General features: G+C 38.9%; 1 protein-coding gene across 5 annotated transcripts in view; it reads right to left on the bottom strand.

Moving 5' to 3' along the window:
- FNIP2 (folliculin interacting protein 2) overlaps positions 1 to 21631 on the bottom strand; it is a 132126-nt gene that overhangs the window by 44687 nt on the left and 65808 nt on the right. For 3 of the 5 annotated variants that reach the window (XM_055336330.1, XM_055336333.1, XM_055336329.1), the window contains exons 3-8: positions 19228 to 19359; positions 16181 to 16281; positions 16008 to 16079; positions 14128 to 14228; positions 13863 to 13952; positions 11981 to 12052 (exon numbers count right to left, since the gene is read on the bottom strand). In XM_055336330.1, coding sequence (XP_055192305.1) covers positions 11981 to 12052; positions 13863 to 13952; positions 14128 to 14228; positions 16008 to 16079; positions 16181 to 16281; positions 19228 to 19359 — 568 coding nt within the window. The remainder of the gene's footprint in view (positions 1 to 11980; positions 12053 to 13862; positions 13953 to 14127; positions 14229 to 16007; positions 16080 to 16180; positions 16282 to 19227; positions 19360 to 21631) is intronic. The other 2 variants (XM_055336332.1, XM_055336331.1) reach the window with 1 other exon arrangement.

A 21631-nucleotide genomic window follows, 5' to 3' on the forward strand; every position in this document is an offset into this window, starting at 1 on the left:
CTAGAAAGTTGTGAATTATTTAGTGAACTGACACAAACATTTAAAAGAAAACAAGAGGGCAGCCCGGGTGGCTCAGCGGTTTAAGCGCGACCTTCAGCCCAGGGCCTGGTCCTGGAATCCCGGGATCGAGTCCAGCGTCGGGCTCCCTGCGTGAAGCCTGCTTCTCACCCTGCCTGTGTCTTTGCCTCTCTCTGTGTGTCTCTCATGAATAAATAAATAAAATCTTAGAAGAAAAGAAAAAAAATAAAAGAAAACAAGAGCATATTATAATGCTAATATTAATTGATGAAACTTTTATTTATTATATATGAAGATGTTTGCTACGGGATCATAATATAAAATGCATTAGCACGAATTACAGACAAAAGAAATATCTGAGAAGCACTGACCTATTTCATAAGGTTCCTGTGAGGATTAAACAAATCAATACACTTAGCCCAGTGTCCCACACAGTAAATGCTGACTATTTACTCCTTCTGATAACTCTTGGAATAGGAAAGCTTCATAAGACATTTCAGAGCACTAAAAGGTTATTAATCCTGATAAGTTAATCATGAAAACAACCTAGGACTTGTAATAGACACTTAAAAGGGAAAGGAAAAAATAATAAAAATACAGAAAATTCCTTTTCTCATTATAAAATACTGAATAAAAATTTTTAATGTATACAAATGACACATCGAGCTAAAGTACTGGCTTAGAGCTACCCAGCATTTCCTTATCAAAAATATCTTAATATTAGTTAATAGGATTTTTACATTAAAGTACTGTGGTATATCACTGTCAATTACATACTCTAGTAAGCAATATAGTTAGTAACTCTCAAATGGAAGAGGAAGAACAAGCTTAATTTTGGCTTCTAACTCATTGCCATTTTCATGAGAAAAGGGTGGATTCAGATATCTGTTCCATTAACATTTAATGCATTTGATGGTTGGTTAGACTCTCCTGTCTCTTCTGCAGCTTGGACAGACCCTACTCTGTATATTTGGAAACAATCCCATCATAATAAAAAAATATAAATATGTTAATATAATTAGGCCCCTTATTTCCTCTCTAAGCTCATCTTACACCACTCTCCCCTTACCCCTTATTACAGCGCTCTTTCTATTCCTTACACACAAAGCTCCAAATGTCTTTGCTGTTCCCATGCATACAATGCTCTGAGCTCTAATCTTCATGGAGCCTCTTACCACCCGCAATCCAGCCAGCCGAAAATGTCACCTTCTTGGAGAGGCCCCTCCATGAGCATCTCGTATGTTTTATTTTCCTCAGTGATATGTGTTTACCTACATTTTACTGTCTCTTATCTGCGTTTCCCTTATTGAATATAAACGCCATGAGATCAGGGATCATGTCTATTTGATCAATGTTCTACCCCCAAACCCTACAAAAATGCCTGGCACATAAGATGCTCAAGAAATACTGCTGCGTAAAGAGTGAGCAAACAATTATGTGAAGAACAATGAAGTCTGTCTCAATCGATAATTATGACAAAAACAGAGCATTAGAGAAACAAATTTCTAGAGAATTCCAAGTCTGAATATGTTAAAAGTTTCCTGTGGTCAAAGCTGTATACACTGCATTTAGATTTTCTTTTTTCTTCTACCTCCATTAAAAAAATTTTTTTGTTTGTTTTTTGTTTTGTGGGGGTGGTAGTAGTGGGTAGCAGTGGTGTAGTGATGTTTATATCTGTTTGACAGAGGGTACTATCTCCAAAAGACAGTAATGATCTTTTTTACTATAACACTGACAGTACTTCTCTTAAGAGTTTTCGCTTATCTAAACACTTGACAAGTATAAGGTTCCTTAAAGTTTAGCAGCTATATTTCTCATCACAACAGAACAGAAGCATTTAAAAAGGTCAATTAAGGGTGACTGGGTGGCTCAGTCTGTTAAGCATCTGCCTTTGGCTCGGTTATGATCCCAGGACCCCTGGGATCGAGCCCCATGTCTGGCTCCCTGCTCAGTGGGGAATCTGCTTCCCCCTCTTCCCCCACTCATGCTCTCTCTCTTTTGCTATCAATCGCTCTCTCAAATAAATAAAATCTTTTAAGATAAATAAATAGGTCAATTAATAGAGCTGTAATTATTGTCTGATAAGAAGATGCCATTTTTAATAAAGCCAATATATTAATAGGCAAGTCACATTTTAGTCAATACGTTGTAGTTACCAGATCACAGAATGATTTTAAGACTTAAAGCGTCCTCAAAAGCATCCCAGGAACTTCAAGTTTTAATAAAATTCCTACAAAGTCCCCTCAATGAAAAGACAAAAAGAATGTCCTCACCATCATGATTTCAAAATACCTTAATTTTTTTAAAATAGACTTTTTAGAGCAGTTTTAGGTTCATAGCAAACCTAAGTGGAAGGTACAGATATCAAGATACATCCATGAAAGCAAAAGAAACAAAAGCAAAAACGAACCATGGGGACTTCATCAAGATAAGAAGCTTTTGCACAGCAAAGGATACAGTCAACAGAACTAAAAGACAACCTACAGAATGGGAGAAGATATTTGCAAATGACGTATCAGATAGAGGGCTAGTTTCCAAAATCTATAAAGAACTTATTAAACTCAACAGCAAAGAAACAAACAATCCAATCATGAAATGGGCAAAGGACATGAAGAGAAATCTCACAGAGGAAGACATAGACATGGCCAACACGCACATGAGAAAATGCTCCGCATCACTTGCCATCAGGGAAATACAAATCAAAACCACAATGAGATCCCACCTCACACCAGTGAGAATGGGGAAAATTAACAAGGCAGGAAACAACAAATGTTGGAGAGGATGCGGAGAAAAGGGAACCCTCTTACACTGTTGGTGGGAATGTGAACTGGTGCAGCCACTCTGGAAAACTGTGTGGAGGTTCCTCAAAGAGTTAAAAATAGACCTGCCCTATGACCCAGCAATTGCACTGTTAGGGATTTACCCCAAAGATTCAGATGCAATGAAACGCCGGGACACCTGCACCCCGATGTTTCTAGCAGCCATGTCCACAATAGCCAAACTGTGGAAGGAGCCTCGGTGCCCATCGAAAGATGAATGGATAAAGAAGATGTGGTTTATGTATACAATGGAATATTCCTCAGCCATTAGAAACGACAAATACCCACCATTTGCTTCAACGTGGATGGAACTGGAGGGTTATTATGCTGAGTGAAGTAAGTCAATCGGAGAAAGACAAACAGTGTATGTTCTCATTCATTTGGGGAATATGAATAATAGTGAAAGGGAATATAAGGGAAGGGAGAAGAAATGTGTGGGAAATATCAGAAAGGGACACAGAACATAAAGACTCCTAACTCTGGGAAATGAACTAGGGGTGGTGGAGGGGGAGGAGGGCGGGGGGTGGGGGGTGGGGGTGAATGGGTGACGGGCACTGAGGGGGACACTTGACGGGATGAGCACTGGGTGTTATTCTGTATGTTGGTAAATTGAACACCAATAAAAATTAATTTATTAATAAAAAAAAAAGGAAGGTACAGATATTTCCCTCCACAGAGCCCCTGCTTTCACATACACAGAGCCTCCCCTCTGATCGACATCACTCACCAGAGTGGTGTACTTGTGACAATTGATGAATCTACACTAAAATATAATTATCAACCAGAGTCCATACCTTACCTTAGGGTTTACCCTTAGGGTTGTACTTTTTTTGAGTCTAGACAAATGTATAATGACATGTACCCATTAACCATCATATTAATCAAAATGTTTTCAGTCCCTAAAAATCCTCTGTATTCCAGCTATTCATTCCTCCGTTCCCCTGTCCCCAACCCCTGGCAACCACTGATCTTTTTACTAGCTCTAGAGTTTTGCCTTTTCCAGAATATCATACAGTTGAAATTGTGTAAGATGTAGCCTTCTCAGATGGCTTCTTTCACTTAGCAAAATGGATTTAAGTTTTCTCCATATCTCTTCTTGGTTAGCTAGCTCATTACCTTTTAGCATTAATTATACTCCACTGAAAACACCTTAAATTTTAATTCCTTACCTAAGACATAAACTCATTCACTGATGCTCAATTCACTGTCTACATTTATTTGCCAACTTATTTAACCTTTCTATGCCTTTTAATCCATAGTCTGCAACTTAAGATTAAAGTGTCTAAAAGACTTTTGGGAAATATAAAAACTCTTTTGGTTCTTTGCCCTTCCATAGAAATAAGTTATTTTGTCTGGCTTTACAAAGGGATTTTAATTGAAATTACACCAAATTTATATTTATTTGTGAAACTTCATCTCTTTCTCCATTCATTTAGGTCTTCTTTTAATCAAGGTTTAAAATCTCTCCATAAATGTCTATTTTTTTTTTTTTTTTAGAATTTTTCCTAGATCCCTTTACAGTTTGGGTTGCTTTGCATTACTTTTTTATTCTAATTTTTCTTAAACAGGTAATAGGAATGCAAATGTAGAAAGGAAAAGGCTAAAAGAGTCAACAAATTTGTGAAACTGAAGAAGATAAATATCCATTCCAGGAGAATACCAAAGGTCTGACTTGAAATACGAGAATATTATAAAGAAATGAAGAAATTGAGTTCTGTCCAAACTACATTACAGACTGCCAAGTTTATATATAGAAGGCAAGGCAAAGCCCAAAGTAAAGATTTGACAGTAATGATACAAGAAGACATTTTTAGATTGGGATAGAGTCTTACATTGCCTGTGGAAAGAAGAATAAACCAGAAGTGCCAGCCCCCAGTGATCCTTGCTCCACACACCCAAAAGGACAATACTGACACAAAAGGGATCTGATGCCAGTGCCACAATTTGGAGGAGATCCTGGTGCTGGGGATCCAGTTGTAGACTACAGCTAAGCAGTTCTCTATTCTGCATTTCTAGTCTCAGGTGGGCTGAGCAGAAAGCTCCAAATCTTATCTGAACTCTGGAGGTGATGAAAAACTGTTTCAGGACAACTTCCCAGGGGAGACAGAGAATTGAGTGGGTGATGACCTCCCAGCAGCTCCTTAGAGGCCTCCTATTTCTCTTGTGTTCCCAGAGGAGCACAAGTTGTATTGCCAAGACTCAGATAAGGTGAGTTCAAGCCTTTGCCTATATGTCACACAAAGTCAATGGGATGCTATGGCCAGACAACAAAATAGTACCTTCCTTGACTCTTGCCCCTCTTTACAAAGCACTGTATCAGTTAAGTCAAAAAAGAATTCATATACAAATGGGATGTCATTTTGCATTATTCAAAGGTGACCCACATTATAATAAACAGTCTGACTCCATTTTTTAATGTTTAACTACTGATACCTTTTTTAAGCTTCTCCTCCCAATCCCATCCCCTTTCTGTCCCACATCTGGGCAGGGTAATGAGAAACCCCAGGGGCTCTCTCCTCTGGAACTAGTGGGAAGTTCAACCCATGTGTGGAAGCCTTCACCCTGGCCCTACCCCCTAACCACCATAAAAATCCCAAGATCATCTCCTTTCTCTTTCTCTCAAGTCATTTTCTGACCAGCTTGGGAAACGCACCCTGCTCTCACCAGAAAGCATCATTATGTGAGTGATAAATATTTTCGTATCCTCTTGGCATACGTGTGGTATCATCAGTCTTGACATGTAAACCAAATTTTGGGTGGGGTCCAACCTGTACCTGTATAGTGACTAAAACACATGTCCTATGTGAATACTATGATGATGCATATTCTTACACTGAAGGTTCATTTTAAAACACTTGACTAAAGGGGCAGCTGGGTGGTTCAGTCTATTAGGCATCTGACTTCAGCTTGGGTCATGCTCTTGGGGTCCTGGGATCAGGCCCTGCATCAGGCCCCAAGCTCAGTGAGGGTTCTGCTTCTCCCTCTCCCTCTGCATTTCCCACGGCTCATGCTCTCTCTCTCTCAAATAAATAAAATATTTTAAATAAATAAATAAAATACTTGAATAAAAGTGTTTGAAAGTAGACTATAAAGTTTTTCTCATATTGGTCTTTTTATGTTACTGCTATTAAAAACAGAGGAAATGAATTTGCTCAGCAAATGAGGAAATTATTTTTCTTGTCAATGATTTGAACATTTTGATGAGGAAGAGAATCGAAGCCTAAATTAAGGTGAAAGATTAACAAGGCTCAGTGGCTCTGGTCTCAGTCCTGGCCCTCTGAAGCTTACTCTACGCATGTACCCAAAATCTAGCTTCTGCCCCAATCCATCTCTTCAGAGCCAGTTTCCTATTTCTAAATTACAGCTGACTACTCACAGCTAAAGGATTTAGACACTTCTAACTAAAGAGTTATCTCAATATCTGTCTCCCTGGACTGGCCGCCTGCTTTCCCCACACTAGTTAATGCCAGCATCCTCTGCTTGTTTACCTGAGTTAGAAACTGGAGAGTCACCCTTGGTTCCTCCTGCCTTCATATCCTGTGCCCCCCTGTCACTGAGCCGCCTTGCCAATCCTACCTCCTGTAGCATGGCTAAAACCCATCCTTCTCCTCTCCTAAGACCTTGCTCAAAAATTGTTAATGGTAACCATGAAAAGAACAACTTCTCAAAAAATAATTAATCTTCTAGATTAACATATGCAGAGAGAACACATTAAAAATAGCCAAAAGAGAATACAATGAAAATGCATTTCCCTTACCTGTCCCAACCTTTATCCCTTCAATAGACATTCTATGAATATACTTATCTATATTTATATGTAGACAGAGAGCTTGTTAAATGCCTTTGTTTTGATGGTTTACTGGAACACGCTATTAATACACCTTTCTTTTTCCACTTAAAAGTATACCTAGGAGAATTTTTCTATTTCAAGGCATTCTGAGCTACCTCACATCTTTTAACTACCACGTGGTATCTTTTCCCTGAAAAGTACATAATTTAACCAATACCTACTAACGAACATTAAGGTTGCTTCCTATCTTTTTTAAACAATAATATCTCATCTTGTTTCCTTCTAGTCCTCATCTTCCAGAATGATACTAGAAAAATGGTTCTCAAACATGCTATTGGAAAAAGCCTAAGAATATGAATATTAAATTTTAAATAAAATATATATTTCTCACTGGACTTCCTTAATACATTCCAAAAATTCAGGAAATAAGGCAAATACCTTTAAGTAAACTGTTCGTCTTATGAGGAAAAAACATAGTGAGCTTATTATTTACTTTGTTCCTTTGCTGAAGAAGCCTCTAAAAAAAAAAGTCTAACTAGTTAAGGCAGTAAAGAAGTTACTCTTTTTTAAAAAATGTTCATTTGATAGAGAGTACATGTGAGTGGAAGGAGTGGTAGAGGCAGAGGGAGAGAATCTGCAGCAGACTCCCCGCTAAGTGCACAGCCTGACATGGGGCTTGATCTCACCACCCATGAAATCATAAACTGAGCCGAAATCGCAAGTTAACTGACTGCATCACCCAGGTGCACCTTCTTTTTTTTTTTTAATAAGTTAGATATTCTTGTTATTGCTTTATTTCTTATTCTCTCTGTGCATTCCAAGCTTGTAAAGAGGCACTGGAGTACTTAATATGAGGAGTAAAATGCATTAAGACATAGATCAAAATTAAATTTTTGATTTCCTGTTATTACAAAAAGCTACTGTAACTTAGAAAAAAACCAAGCTGCATATTTTTCAAAGACACTATTTCAAAAAAGGGAGGAGAAAAAAAAACCAATGAACTATTTTTCAAAATCTTATACTAAATCAGATAACCATTTTATACTAGCTATATACATTCATTCTCTCCCTCTCTCTCCCTCTCTCTCTCTCTCTCTCTCTCTCTCTCTCACATACACACACACACACACACACACACACACACACACACAGTGGTGGGAAGCCCCAAAAGTTTGGAAAAACTATTTTGAAAAACGTTAATAGAAAAAAACCTAAGGGGGACCCCTGGGTGGTGCAGCGGTGTGGCACCTGCCTTTGGCCCAGGGCGCGATCCTGGAGACCCGGGATTGAGTCCCACATCGGGCTCCCGGTGCATGGAGCCTGCTTCTCCCTCTGCCTGTGTCTCTGCCTCTCTCTCTCTCACTGTGTGCCTATCATAAATAAATAAAAAATAAATAAATAAATAAAAAGAAAAAAACCTAAGCCCCTTCATCCCCTGAGAAATTAGAAAGCATCACCATTAATGTATTTTAGCAATAGACATATTGGTCCAGCTTTTTCTGGAGCACAGTTTGTGAAGTACCACACGGATCTCAAAAACAGAGCCAATTATGTTACATCCCCTAGCTGCCCCTGCTAATAAGATTAAAGCCAAACTCATCAGGTACTGGTGCCATCCAAATCAGCCTTTCATAACCTGCCTTACCTACTAGCAGTCCCAACCCCGCAGGCCAGTCCTGCCATTGTTCAAACACTCTGTGTACTTTCAAGAATCTACACCCTTGCACAAACTATTTTCAGAAATGCTCTTTTCCTAAACTCTGGTGCAGTTCTTTTCTACCTTCAAGGTGTCACTCAAATATTACCTCTTCTATGAGGCCATCACCCTGAATTCTCAGGCAGTTACTCACTCCTCTGCTCCCACAGTATTTCATGAGGTGGTATTTATCACACTGCATGTTAACTCTTGGTTTACATGAACTCTCTCTGAGGGGAGGTGCTATACTTCACTCTACTTCAATAACACACAACTTCTGGGAGAGTCTGACAACACAGGTGGCTAAAAACTGCTATTCAATAAACTAATGTGGCTTGATGACTGGCTAATTAGGAATCAGTGCTACCCTTCTAACCCCTGCCCTTAATTTCAACTGTATCAAATTGGTCTTACTGTGGAAACCATCAAAATAATGCAGTTTTCTAACAACAGAGTAAACCCCTTTGGGAATGCAAAACCATATGGCTCTTTGTAGTCCCAGAACATACTCTCCACAGAACGAGTTCACTGCTAAACATGAAATGAGCTCCTACATCCACTCCATTCTTTCAAGTTTGCCTGCAAAAGGGGCAAACATAAGGAAGGCACTGGTGGGAAAGGACAAAGAACATTAGATTTCTTTTGGATGGGGAACTGTAAACTCTCCTTTAAAATCTCTTTTTATCCTGGAACAAGTTTCTCTGTATAAACAATGATTTAAAAACAAACAAAAAAAGCTTTTCTCAAGTCACTTCTCTACTGGACTCTTCCAGGGAGCAGGGAAGAATCTTACAGACCTGACTTGTGATCATGGGAATTTGGGGTAGTATTCATGAAGCCAGGTGAACTGGTGTGAAGCATGATTTCAGAGATTCTACTGAACTGGCACATACAGCTACAAAAATTCCCCCATCTCAAAAGGTGCCAACCTAAGTAATTTTGGAAATGAGTAGACGTCTTTAAGACAAAAGGTAAAAGGAACTCTACTTAATAAAATTGTTTCCTTCCTGGGTACAGCTTAACAATCAGACCTTGCTCTATACATATACTGAAATGAAACAATTAATTAAGTGGATGGCAGGCAATGAGAGCCAGGTAGAGCAGGGGGTTTCACATAAGCAAGGGGAACAAGGCAGAATGATCCATGTGGTAATGGCTAACAAATAATAGAGACATCAGTATAAACTCATGTTTAACCTAACATACATATGGTACACTTAGCAATATTATATGTATACGGTTAGCATATAAACTTCTTTTTTGCTTGTCAGTTGACAAGGCCTATAAAAAAAGACATTCCAACAGCATCGAGCATATCTAATATATAGATCTTAAAACCTAATACCATTTTCCAATGAAAGAACAGGTTCCATGGAGCAATGGCTAATTCTATGACTGTGGTAGGAAATATATAAGATAATATAGAAGTCTGGAGTATCTAACAGCATCAGAAAGTAAGGATTAAAAACACATACATACACATGCTGATAGGGGTATGTTAAAGAAACACAGAAGTCAGCTAAAAGAGTTCCATGACTTCCATGGCCAAAGCTGGAACATCTTCAGCTCTATGGACTGACTGAATCAATGAAAGAACAGAGGAGGGGAAGGAGACGAATCTCCCATGCAGAAGAATTCCAGGTAATTTATGTAGACATAGATACTCTGCTTCAAGGGAGGTATGCATAACTCTCCACTCCTTAAGTGTGGACCATGCAGAGTGACTTCCTTCCTAAGTTATAGTGAAGGGGAAATAATAAGTTTACAGGAGAGAAACCTGACAAACACATGTACTCTGATATGATGATGTAATAGAAATGACACTTTACCTCTGTGATCTTTCTTCGAAAAATCCATAACCCCAGTAGTCATGTGAAAAACATCAGATACATTTGAATAGTGAGCATTCTACAAAATACTTGGACACTCTTCCCCAAAACTGTCAGGGTTATAAAAAAAACAAAGAAATTCAGAAAACCAAGAGGAGCCCTAAAGAGACATGGTAACAAAACATAATACTGTTCTGAAACAGAAAAAAAAGACAGTAGGTAAAAACTAAGGAAATAAGTAAGACTATGGACTTCAGATAATAATAATAATAAATCAATACTGATTTGTGAACTATAGCAAATGCACCATACTAGTGTAAGATGTTAATAATGGCGCAACCTGTGTGCAGATTATATTGGAATTCTCTGTACTTGTCTTGATTTTTCTGTACATATGAAACTGTTCTAAAAAATAAAATCGATTTTAAAAAATTTCCTCCATCTCTCAACTCTTTAGACACAAAGTTGAAAGTTATAGAAAAAAGGAATTAGCATGTTTGTAATTTCTCTACATCTTCTGCTAATTCAGTTCAAATACCTGGAGTCCCTATTCTGTTTCAGGATGAAGACCGTGGTCCCTCACAAAGGTGGCTATAAGGAGAGATCTTCGAGAATTAACTACAGTAAGAACATCAAGAGGATTTTATCAACAAACTGTTAAAGTCCGCCAGGAGTGTAAAGCTCACATCTGTCTTTACAAGAGCTCAGTAATCTTAGAACAGTTCCCAGATAGAAGCAGAAGCCATGTGAAGAAGAACATGTCCACCAGGAGAACGAGAGGGAAAAAATGGCCTACAGGAAAGCATTTACAGCCCTTTCCATCTCTGCCCTCTCTCTCCTGACAAGAGAACTGAGAGACTCAAAGGAAACGCTGCTGAGAATAGAAGCCAAACTATCAAAGAAAGCTAGTGCTCTCCCACTCTTGTCATTCACACTGTTATCCGTTCTACTCCCTGCCCCCCTCACCTCTCCCTCCTATATCTGGTCAGCCCCAAATTCCTCTCAAGAGAAAACATTCAGATCTGGCTGCTGAAATGAATGGCAGGCCAGGAAGAAAGGCATCTGAAGCCTGGAACCAGTCCCCCACATCTAAGCACTCTCTGGCTGGCTTATTTGGTGAAGGTGCCATGTATCACCAGTAAACCAGCAGGGCGCCCTTAGTCTTCAGTGGAAGGCAGAAGCTGCGTGTATGATATGTGTTCATCAGGCAAAACCCTAACACCTCCAATTCCAGATCACTGGTTGACTACCCTTCTTCTACAGCACAGAATCCACCTCAGATCTAAACCACAAAACAAAAATCATAGCAGAATCATGTACAAAAGCAGAAACCAAGAGATCTTAGAAAGCAGTATCAGAAAAGCTTAAGGCTGAAGGAATAAAAGAAAGGGGTGCCCAAGGTAAAATCTAGATCAGCCTGACTCTAGGACAGAAGACAGGGGGACTGGCCGGCCCTCCCACACTCACGTTTACACTTACTTCCACAGATTCCTTTCTTCCTCTGATTTTATACTCAATATTCAGCAAGCAAATTTCCAGTAAAACTGTCTCAAGGAAGCAGAAATTTCTTTAAGAAGAAATTTCTCAAAGTACAAGTCTACTATTAGTTCGGTTTAGAAAAAAAAAAAAAAAAAACTAGTCCACATTGCACCATCACTCCTAGATGCCATATATCAAAGTTCTAGGTCTTCAGACACATGAAGCATTAGAATTATGGAGAAGGAAAAAAACCTGGAAGATGAGGCCGGTCTTCTATTTTCCCACCTACTTCACCATTACAGATGATAGTTCACTCTGCCAGCTAAACCAGTAAAGGAAGTACAAATACCTGATCTAGCAATGCCGCTGTCCCGGTCTTCATTCTGTCCTCTGCTTGGCATGTCAACCGGAGTGCTGTGTGCTAAGATAAAGGCAAAGGTAGCCGTGTTACTGAAATTCCCATAGAAGGAGTTGTTTAAAAATGACTGCAGTCATTCTTACATTTCAAAGGAGTCAAGCACTATTGATGACTGGTCTATGTTTATATAAAGATTAACCAGAAAGCAAAATTAATTATGAGAAAACAAGTAAAAAGAAGACAGAACCAAGTAGCTACCTGCCTTTATCCTATTGTACCATAAACACTTTTTGGAGTGATGCTTATTTCTAAAACAAACTGAATAATAAATTATTCATGCAGTTAACACAATGAACGAACATTCTCAGGCAGATACTTTCGGCCACTTTCAGCATTATTAGTCTATTTAAATAGCACTGTATTTTCAAAATGCTTTATAATCAGTTTTATCAGTAACTACAGGCAACCTTAGGGGACAGAAATACTTGGAAGACCATTTTATAAATTTAAAAAATGTTTCTCTGTTTGTAACCCACTCTCCTGGAAGATTAAAAAAACATAATCATTTTCAAATATTTCTTCCTCCACTTCTTTTCCATATACACCCAGTATCATTGTAGTTACTGAGAAAAGCTCATACTGGCATGAATTTTAGGAAACACTCTAAAGTATTGCAGACTTCTAGGAATGCTTCAGATTCATCTAAACTGTATATTTATTGAGCTAGAGGATAGATGGCATGTTGCTATAGTAAGCTTTGCAATGTACAAGAAGCCTAGTGCCCTGCCTATTATTATACTTGCCAGCTATTTTTTTATTTTCACAATGTTAGAGAGAGCATATAAACATTTTATCCTCACACTAAGTAGGTGGAGGGTGCCAGTTTCATTTGGGTGTCAGTTAACTATGGTGCTTAGCATAGTTCCCGCTACAAAGAAGAACAGAATGAAGAATATCATTTGCCATAAACATAAATTTAATGTTAGTAGTGAAGATTCCCCACACTTGTTTTTTTTTTTTTTTTTTTTTTTTTTTTTTTTTTTTAAATATGTTGACTCTTTTTTTTTAAATTTATTTATTTATTTATTTACGATAGTCATACAGAGAGAGAGAGAGAGGCAGAGACACAGGCAGAGGGAGAAGCAGGCTCCATGCACCGGGAGCCTGACGTGGGATTCGATCCCGGGGTCCAGGATCGTGCCCTGGGCCAAAGGCAGGCGCCAAACCGCTGCGCCACCCAGGGATCCCTTCCCCACACTTGTTAATCATGCCAGACTACAACAGACATTCAACAGCTTTACTAGCAAGGCCAGTTAAATCTCAGAATTTACCTACCCAGAAAGACCAAGATTATTATACCTGTAAAGAACCTAGAAACTATGTTTAAACTACTTAAATGCTAGAGAGAAAAAGAGAGAGAAACGAGGAGAGAGAGAGAGAGAGAGAGAGAGAGGAAGTAGAGAGAAAGAGAGGTCTTCCATGCTCATATTAGGGTGACTTTTGAAAGAAACTCTGTGCAGGTAAGGATGCAGGTGAATAAATGGATAAAAGTATACCATGGGAAAGGGAAACAGTTCAGAGCAGCAGAAGAGGCCCAGGAAAATCAGAAAATATAATCCTCTTAGAAACACTAAGGGCTCATTTCAGATCAAAATCAGCTTACGCTGGGGTATTAGCAAAGACATTTACAACAGAGGTTCTTTGGTGGAATTTTCAAAATACCATGAACTTGGCTGTATTTGAAACTAATATATCAAGAGCCCCTTGGATTTCTAAAGAGGCACCAAATAGGACTTTTTTTTTCTAAGAACCTGCACAGGACTTCTTATTAATATGTGTGTGGGTCACACTGTACTCAGCATTCCACACAAACCTGCAAAGAAAGAAGCACTCCGGGTGAGCCGGAGAGGTCCTCCTTCAGCTACGCCCTGCAGCAGTTTGCTGCTGCATGCTTGCAGCAGACCTAGAGACAGAAACACACACAACAGGGCAAAGTACACAAACAAAAATAAACACAGATTAAAGGTGATGCAAAAAAAAAAAAACAACAACAACACAACAAACTCAAATAAAGCAAAACACACACCCACAATAGTGGTATTCAGAAAGAAAGAGCCCAGTTACGTGGCTGATTTTACCTAGGTTACTTCCAGTACGACAAGGACCCAAATTATTCTGATTTGTGTTCAGTTTTCCCAAATTAGGATCTTGGTGGATGTATTCAAAGCTGTCTTGCAAGCTAAATCCGGAGAGGGGAAGGAAGGAAGAAAGAGGGAGAGAGAAAAAATAAAATCAAGAGACAAATAAAGCCGTTTTCTAACAAACTCTCAAAACATAGACAATCTAACCAGTTACCCAGACTTGTCTTTATAAATGAATAAAGTCTCACATCTAGCAAAGGAAATCAAACTTTAGGAGAATTTGTTGGCGGAAAAGACAAGAAAAACTTTTTGGAGGCAGTCCAACAAGAAAAACTTTTTGGAGGCAGTCCAACCTATAAAACTAAACAATGCTTTCCTAACAGTTTCACGTTATATAATGAGACACCTACAAATTTTGCTTTGGTCACTAATGGCTGGGATACTGCTTTTCATTCCCAAATTGTGCTTTAGTAACTGATACCCAAGATGCTGCCATTAATTTCAAGGGTAATCCCACTGTAAACTTTCAAAATGAAACTCATTTTAACTCTTAGTTAACATCTATAAGCAATTTGGCAACTTTTTTCAGGAGGAAGATATAACAGAATTACGATTCCTATAGGAAATTGACTTCACATCTAAAAAGTTACAATTACTCATAAACACAAATGTGAGAGAAGCAGATTTTAACAATTTACCTGATTTATCAGTCAGTGAAATAAATATCAAGACTTTGAGGATAATACGGCATAAGATGGCCAAAATAATTTTTATTTAAATCTGAGCTCGATATTCTATTATAGGGAATAAGTATAATAATCACAGAGTCTGAAAAAGAATATCTCACAAGGAAAAAACATCAGGGGATGCCTGGGTGGCTCAGCAGTTGAGTGTCTGCCTTCAGCCCAAGGTGTGATCCTGGAGTTCCAGGATCAAGTCCCACATCGGGCTCCCTGCATGGAGTCTGCTTCTCTCTCTGCTTATGTCTCTGCCTCTCTATCTGTGTGTGTCTCATAAATAAGCAAATAAAATATTTAAAAAGAAAAGAAAAAACATCAATTCCCATACTACCTTTAAGTCATGCCAGCCCAATGTTAAATGCTCAAACAAGTTAAATTCATTATGTTGTTGAAGAGTATGCAGACTTACTTAGTGGTACCCAAATCAACAAAGGAAAATATTTTTAATATCCCAGGATTATAAAAAAAGAACAGCCTTCATTTGACCCCTAAGAATACTCCTTTAATTTATAACAAACTTCAAACTTATCAAAGTATAACAATGTTTTGGTTTACTCAAAAATGAAGCATATGAAATATTTCTGCTTGAAAAATTCAAAATATACGAACAAATGTACCAGAATGAGAGTTAAGTTAGACACACCAGTATTCTTAGTCAACAAAGAAGTATAAAATTAGAGAAGGAAAAAAACTTGGGAGTAAAGATCAGAATAGTGCATGGCCCAATCCCAACCAATCACGGAGGCTATACTGTCAGCTGAATAGATGGTAAGCACACATGACCCATCCTGCCATACATATGCCTAGCAGCCTGGAGAAACTCCCTATGCATCTCATTCCTTTAGAAATAAATTGACAAAGTAAGCAAGCAACAAGTTTGTCTTTTTTTAAAGATAAAATAATGTTGGGAAATAGTCATTTATTTGTATTTAAGGCCACCTGATAAAGTCAAAAGGCCTTTTCATACTTATCATGTACAGGAAGATAGCCACTTTTAAAATCCCTTTGTTAATGTGGACTCTTCCCACTTCTCTTTTCAAAAGAACTTACAGCCCTTGAAGAACTACTCTATCCAGAAACAGCCACTTTAAAAAATAGGGTTGAGGGGGAAAGACAGGTATAAAATCCCAGGCTTACTTATTTGTACTCCCACAGAAGCTGCCCATTCTAGCAGAGAACACCTTACTAATCATCAGTTGTGGAGGAGAACTGGAAGGGAAAAAAAAAAAGGAGAAATGTATTTTTGAAATAAAAAGCCAGTATCACCATTCCATTTCTCAGAACTAGTAGAAAAAGAAGCCCAAACTTACCGTATATAGTGTATCTTTAAGGTAGAGCCCTTATAACTCATTGCCACCGAGCCAAACATCATTTCCCCTAGCATGTTGACATCGGAAGCTGGTCTTGTGTACTGCCACACATGAAAGAAACCAAAATCAAAGTTAATATGTGGTGCAACATGATGTGCAGTACAAAAGAAAATTAACCTATGGGCCTGTCTTTAGTGTCGTGGTTAACTATAACTCTTTCTCAAAGCGGAAACTCGTCATTTTACAGTCTTTTTTTTTTATAAATTAATTTTTATATGAAAGAAACCAAAATCAAAGTTAATATGTGGTGCAACATGATGTGCAGTACAAAAGAAAATTAACCTATGGGCCTGTCTTTAGTGTCGTGGGTAACTATAACTCTTTCTCAAAGCGGAAACTCGTCATTTTACAGTCTTTTTTTTTTATAAATTAATTTTTATTGGTGTTCAATTTACCAACATACAGAATAACACCCAGTGCTCATCCCGTCAAGTGTCCCCCTCCGTGCCCGTCACCCATGCACCCCCACCTCCCGCCCTCCTCCCCCTCCACCACCCCTAGTTCATTTCCCAGAGTTAGAAGATTTTACAGTCTTAATCAATAGTGATTGCCTGTTTTTTCCCCAAAATTATTACTTATGTTCATGATTTCATCTTTATGCACAATATCTTTGTACAGGATCCCAGTGTCTCAGTAGGGGTCATTTTTAATTTTGTTATGAAAAACGAAGGTTTTTCATTTTCTCCATTTATCAACTCTAGAGAAAGAGATTAAGTTGTGAAAACTAAAAACAGGCTAACTCTTCTCTTGGTACCAAAAATACATCCTGAAAAGAAACGCAATTCAGGATTATTCACCTAAATAATCAACAGCATTGAGTAAAGATGCCAATTGGCAACAGGGAGGATTTTGTGAGGGTCCAAAAAGTAACAGATGGTCTGACACCTCACAAGTTTTACCAATAAGTATCTCAAAAATATTTGACCCTTCTAGCTTCTGACCAGTTTTTCTTGTCCCTTTTGTCATCCAAAAGGGTGGCCTGAGCTACCTCCAACTTTCCCAAGTCTCATTTGCTAACCTACTGCAGGATCATCTCCTCAAATTGTTCTAGTGATGGCCTCTAGAAATCAAATCCAATGCACTTTCCAGTTTACCTTCTTAAACATCTTTTACCATAGTTGATGTTCTTATTTACCCTCCTTTCTGAATCTCTTCTATGACCATCCCTTGAACAAGGTTGTTCCTCAGAGGGCACTCCTACTCACCGTCTGCATTCTGAACCACTCTTAGGATTTTGGTTATTCTTTACACAGGAATACCTCCCAAATTTTTATCTCTAAACTCAGACCACTCCCTGAATTCTAGAATCCTACATCCAAATGCATTCATTCACATATCATAATAGTACATTATCATTACACATGTGTGGTAATATAACATGGTTTTTCTTTAAGATTTATTTATTTATTCATGATAGACATTGAGAGAGAGAGAGAGAGGCAGAGACACAGAGGGAGAAGCAGGCTCCATGCCAGGAGCCCGATGCGGAACTCGATCCTGGGACTCCAGGATCACGCCCTGGGCCAAAGGCAGGCGCCAAACCGCTGAGCCACCCAGGGATCCCTATAACATGTTTTATATATAATATATAATAATATATTGTTATGATATGTGAATGAATGCATTTGGATATAGGGTTTGAGGCACCTATTCTAAATGCTCATGACACACTGATGAACATGATAAATATGAATGTCAACCAAGCTAGTATGCCACAGGCACCCCAGCACAGCCTGACCAAGAAAAAACAACTATCTCTCTGTGACCCAGCCCATTCAGCCCCAGATTCTCTGCTAGTATGCTTTCCACCCAAGCAAAAACATGGGCATTGTTCTTAACATTATCTTTTCAATCTTTAAACTCCAAATCCACAAACATACACGCATATACACACTAGTACACGCACACACTAACGCATATACACACCTACTTATACATGTTTGCAGAGGAGGAAAAAGAAAATAAATCTTTCAGCCTTGTTTAACTAGGCTCCTCTGGTTATAGCTCACGCCAACCTCTTCTCACTACATGCAGACAGAAACCAACTGTCTTTCACATTTTTTATTAATAACCTCCACCCACCACCTCCATTTTATAATCTTTTCTTGGGGTACAAGGTCTATATGCCAATTGTAATTCTCAACTAGCTGAAAACTTCACTGTATACTTTTTAAATCACATACTGCCTTGAGATCCAGGAGTACTGTGAAATAAAGGCAAGCTCATGGCACAAATCCTGAACACAAAATTAACAAAGTTTCATAGACCAGTGGCTGCTGGCAATTTACCTGGCTTTGCTGTTCTAGCAACATGGAAAATTCCATGAGTCAAAACAAAACAAAACAAAACAAAAACGATACATTCTCCATCAGTTTACACCCTCTTGCTCTTTGGTATTTATGAAACATTTCTTCCCTTATGTCTAGTTAGCCAGTGTTTTTCAATAACCCTAATCTCTATCCTCTACTGTTTTACACACACACACACACACACACACACACACACACACACACACACACGCCACCAGCTCTGTATCCCTCACACTCACACTATATCCCTTTCTTTCTTCTCCTAAAGAAGATTCTCTTCCTCCTACTGGCAAATGTTATTTTTTTAAGATGCCCATATACATTCCCAGAATCCTTACAATTCTTATAACAAAACTGGAAAATCCATGCTTTTTAAATAGGTTCTGGCAACAAAGGAAGCAAAACAAAGGGGTTTAACCTCATTCACACTATTTCTTCCTCATTCAGTATGTATTATACTGGGTCACCTTGACTCAATCATAGTTTTTATTGAGACAAAAGCCAAAGTGTGCAAACAAGCACTGACATGAAACATTTAAGAGCACATTTTTGTATACTTTTGTATACTTTAATGTTTATGTTCCTGGAGTAGAAGCCTCAAGCAGGTACTCTGCCCTGTGGAGAAATTATAGTGACTTTGGCCCCAGGGAGTGTCGTACACGACAAGGATGGTTTTACCTGGTACTTTGGGAGCTGCTCCTTAGCATGTTGTAGAGATCCCCCGGAAGAACTATGGGAAGAGACGCTGCTGCCGCCGCCACTGCCCTGACAGCACTTGGCTGACAGTTTAATAGGGACATCCTCTGTTTTCTGGGGTGACAGAGAGGCAAGATAAGATATTGCTAAGTGTATCAGGCTTCCTCTGCACACTTCTTCACTGGGAATTTTTTTGTTTTTTTTAAAGATTTTATTTATTTGAGAGACAGCACAGAAGGAGAGAGCACACAGGGAGAAGAAGCAGGCTCCAACCTAAGCAGGGAGCCAGATCGGGTACTCAGTCCCAGGACTCTGGGATCAAGACCTGAGCAAGAGGCAGATACTTAATAGACTGAGACCCAAGTGCCCTGGGAATTTCTTTTTTAAACCACTGTTACATCACACCTAAATTGCACAGAAAACCAGAAACTTTTTTCTCCTTCTTGATGAGGACAAAAATGTAGCTCCTGAGAGTCTATAATATCTGGGAGGGAGGCACACTGAAGAAAGATAACGGACATAAGAAGGGAGTTATGTAGTATGACTATTCACCTTAAGCAATTCAACTGTTATTTATATTTCAATTCATATCTTGAAATCATCAGTGAGATCTGATCTCTGTTCAGGTTATTAGAGGATCGTTAGTACTGTGAAGAGTCATCATCTATAAAATTGATATGGAGAAAGACAATGCTTCAAATTTAAAATTTTACCAGGCAAATGGAACTAAGTAAGAAAGCAAAATGACTAATCTGGAGAGTGTGGGTTAGTATTTTTATTTTATTTTATTTTTTTTTGTGGGTTAGTATTTTTAATGACACACCACTTGTAGCACTCCTTTAAAGGTAACAGGAGAGAAAATCATGAGGTCGAGTTTGTGAAAGATGAACCAAAACTCTGAAATAGGAGCTCCTGTGAATTATACATCATGTGATGGAAAAGTGATCCTTAAAGGTTAGGGGTAATAGAAGATTATCTACTATATATTCATAAATAGGGTTCACTGTTAATTTTGTGACATAAAGGTATAAAGATACATCTTCATTATTTTTTCCCTTCCTCCTACAACAAAATATACTACTCCTTACAGAAGCATCCTGTGCCATCTCTGATAAGTTGTTTCTGTTCTGTCCAAGTCTTACTTGCTTTTTTGTGTGCAGTGTTTGCTTGGAAAAACATGAATGCAACTGCAGCTTATCTAATCTCCAATGTGACAGTCACACTGGTGGTCTAATGCAAATGCCTGCAGTCATGTGCTTGATACAAACTCATGATGTTTTGTGTTTGCCAAGGGAGTGGGGGGCTGAAAATGGGGAAAGAATGTAAGGAAAAGGGCAGCCCCAGTGGCCCAGCGTTTAGCGCTGCCTTCAGCCCGGGGTGTGATACTGGAGACCCAAGATCGAGTCCCATGTCAGGCTCCTGCACAGAGCCTGCTTCTCTCTCTGCCTGCCTCTCTCTCTCTCTCTCTCTCTCTCTCTCTGCTTCTCCCTCAGCCTGCCTCTCTCTCTGTCATGAATAAATAAAATCTTAAAAAAAAAAAAAAAAGAAGAATGTACCAAACACACAAACTGTGCTGGTCCATACCAGCCACTCTAGCAGCCATCGGCATCCAAAGTTGTACTGGGCTGTTCCCAGGTATCGGGCACTCCACTCCTTCAACACCCTCTTCAGATGTAGCTGTTACTTAATACCACTTAAACCAGAAACACAGTTCTTCAGAGAGCCTAAGGTGACACTAAGTCTACACCTGCCTCACAGACTACTAGGTCTTCTGGCTGGGGTACAACACACTGAACAATCTATAATTGGAGATAGTACCTGGTACGGTGAGTAGAGCACCGTCTTTTTTTTTTTTTTTTTTTTTAGCCTTGGGCAAGTTATAAACCTCTCTGGACTCAGCTGCCTTTTCAATTAAATGAGTACTTCCAGACTCCAGCATTATCACTGCTCTGATATACCAAAATTCCAGTTCCTTTTGAAAACCAGGGAGATTTTTTTCCTTCCACCCATTACCACCATTAGGAGCCCTAGTGATGGTGTGTGGGTGTTCCAACTAAACTATCTGTGGAAGGCCTTCAGGGAAACAGGAAATGATGTGGGCAATCAAGGGAAACCACGTCCTGTCCGCCAAAGGGTCAAGTGCTGGCTCACCTAAACTTTGATACAAATCTACTTATTAAAGCCTACAGGTGAATCACCTGAGAGATCCCTTCCCCACCCCACTCCCCCCCTAACCTAACAAGCCCAACAACTACTGTAATGATTAGCTACCTGGCCGACTTCCACTTTAAAGCATTATGGAATCTACCCCACTAAACTGCCTTTAACCAAATACTTCCTTCCTGAAAAAATGATCTTTATCAAAAGCAGGAAAACAGGCCCTTGG

Source organism: Nyctereutes procyonoides, unplaced genomic scaffold (genome assembly GCF_905146905.1).
Source record: "Nyctereutes procyonoides isolate TBG_1078 unplaced genomic scaffold, NYPRO_anot_genome, whole genome shotgun sequence".
Taxonomy (NCBI): Eukaryota; Metazoa; Chordata; class Mammalia; order Carnivora; family Canidae; genus Nyctereutes; species Nyctereutes procyonoides.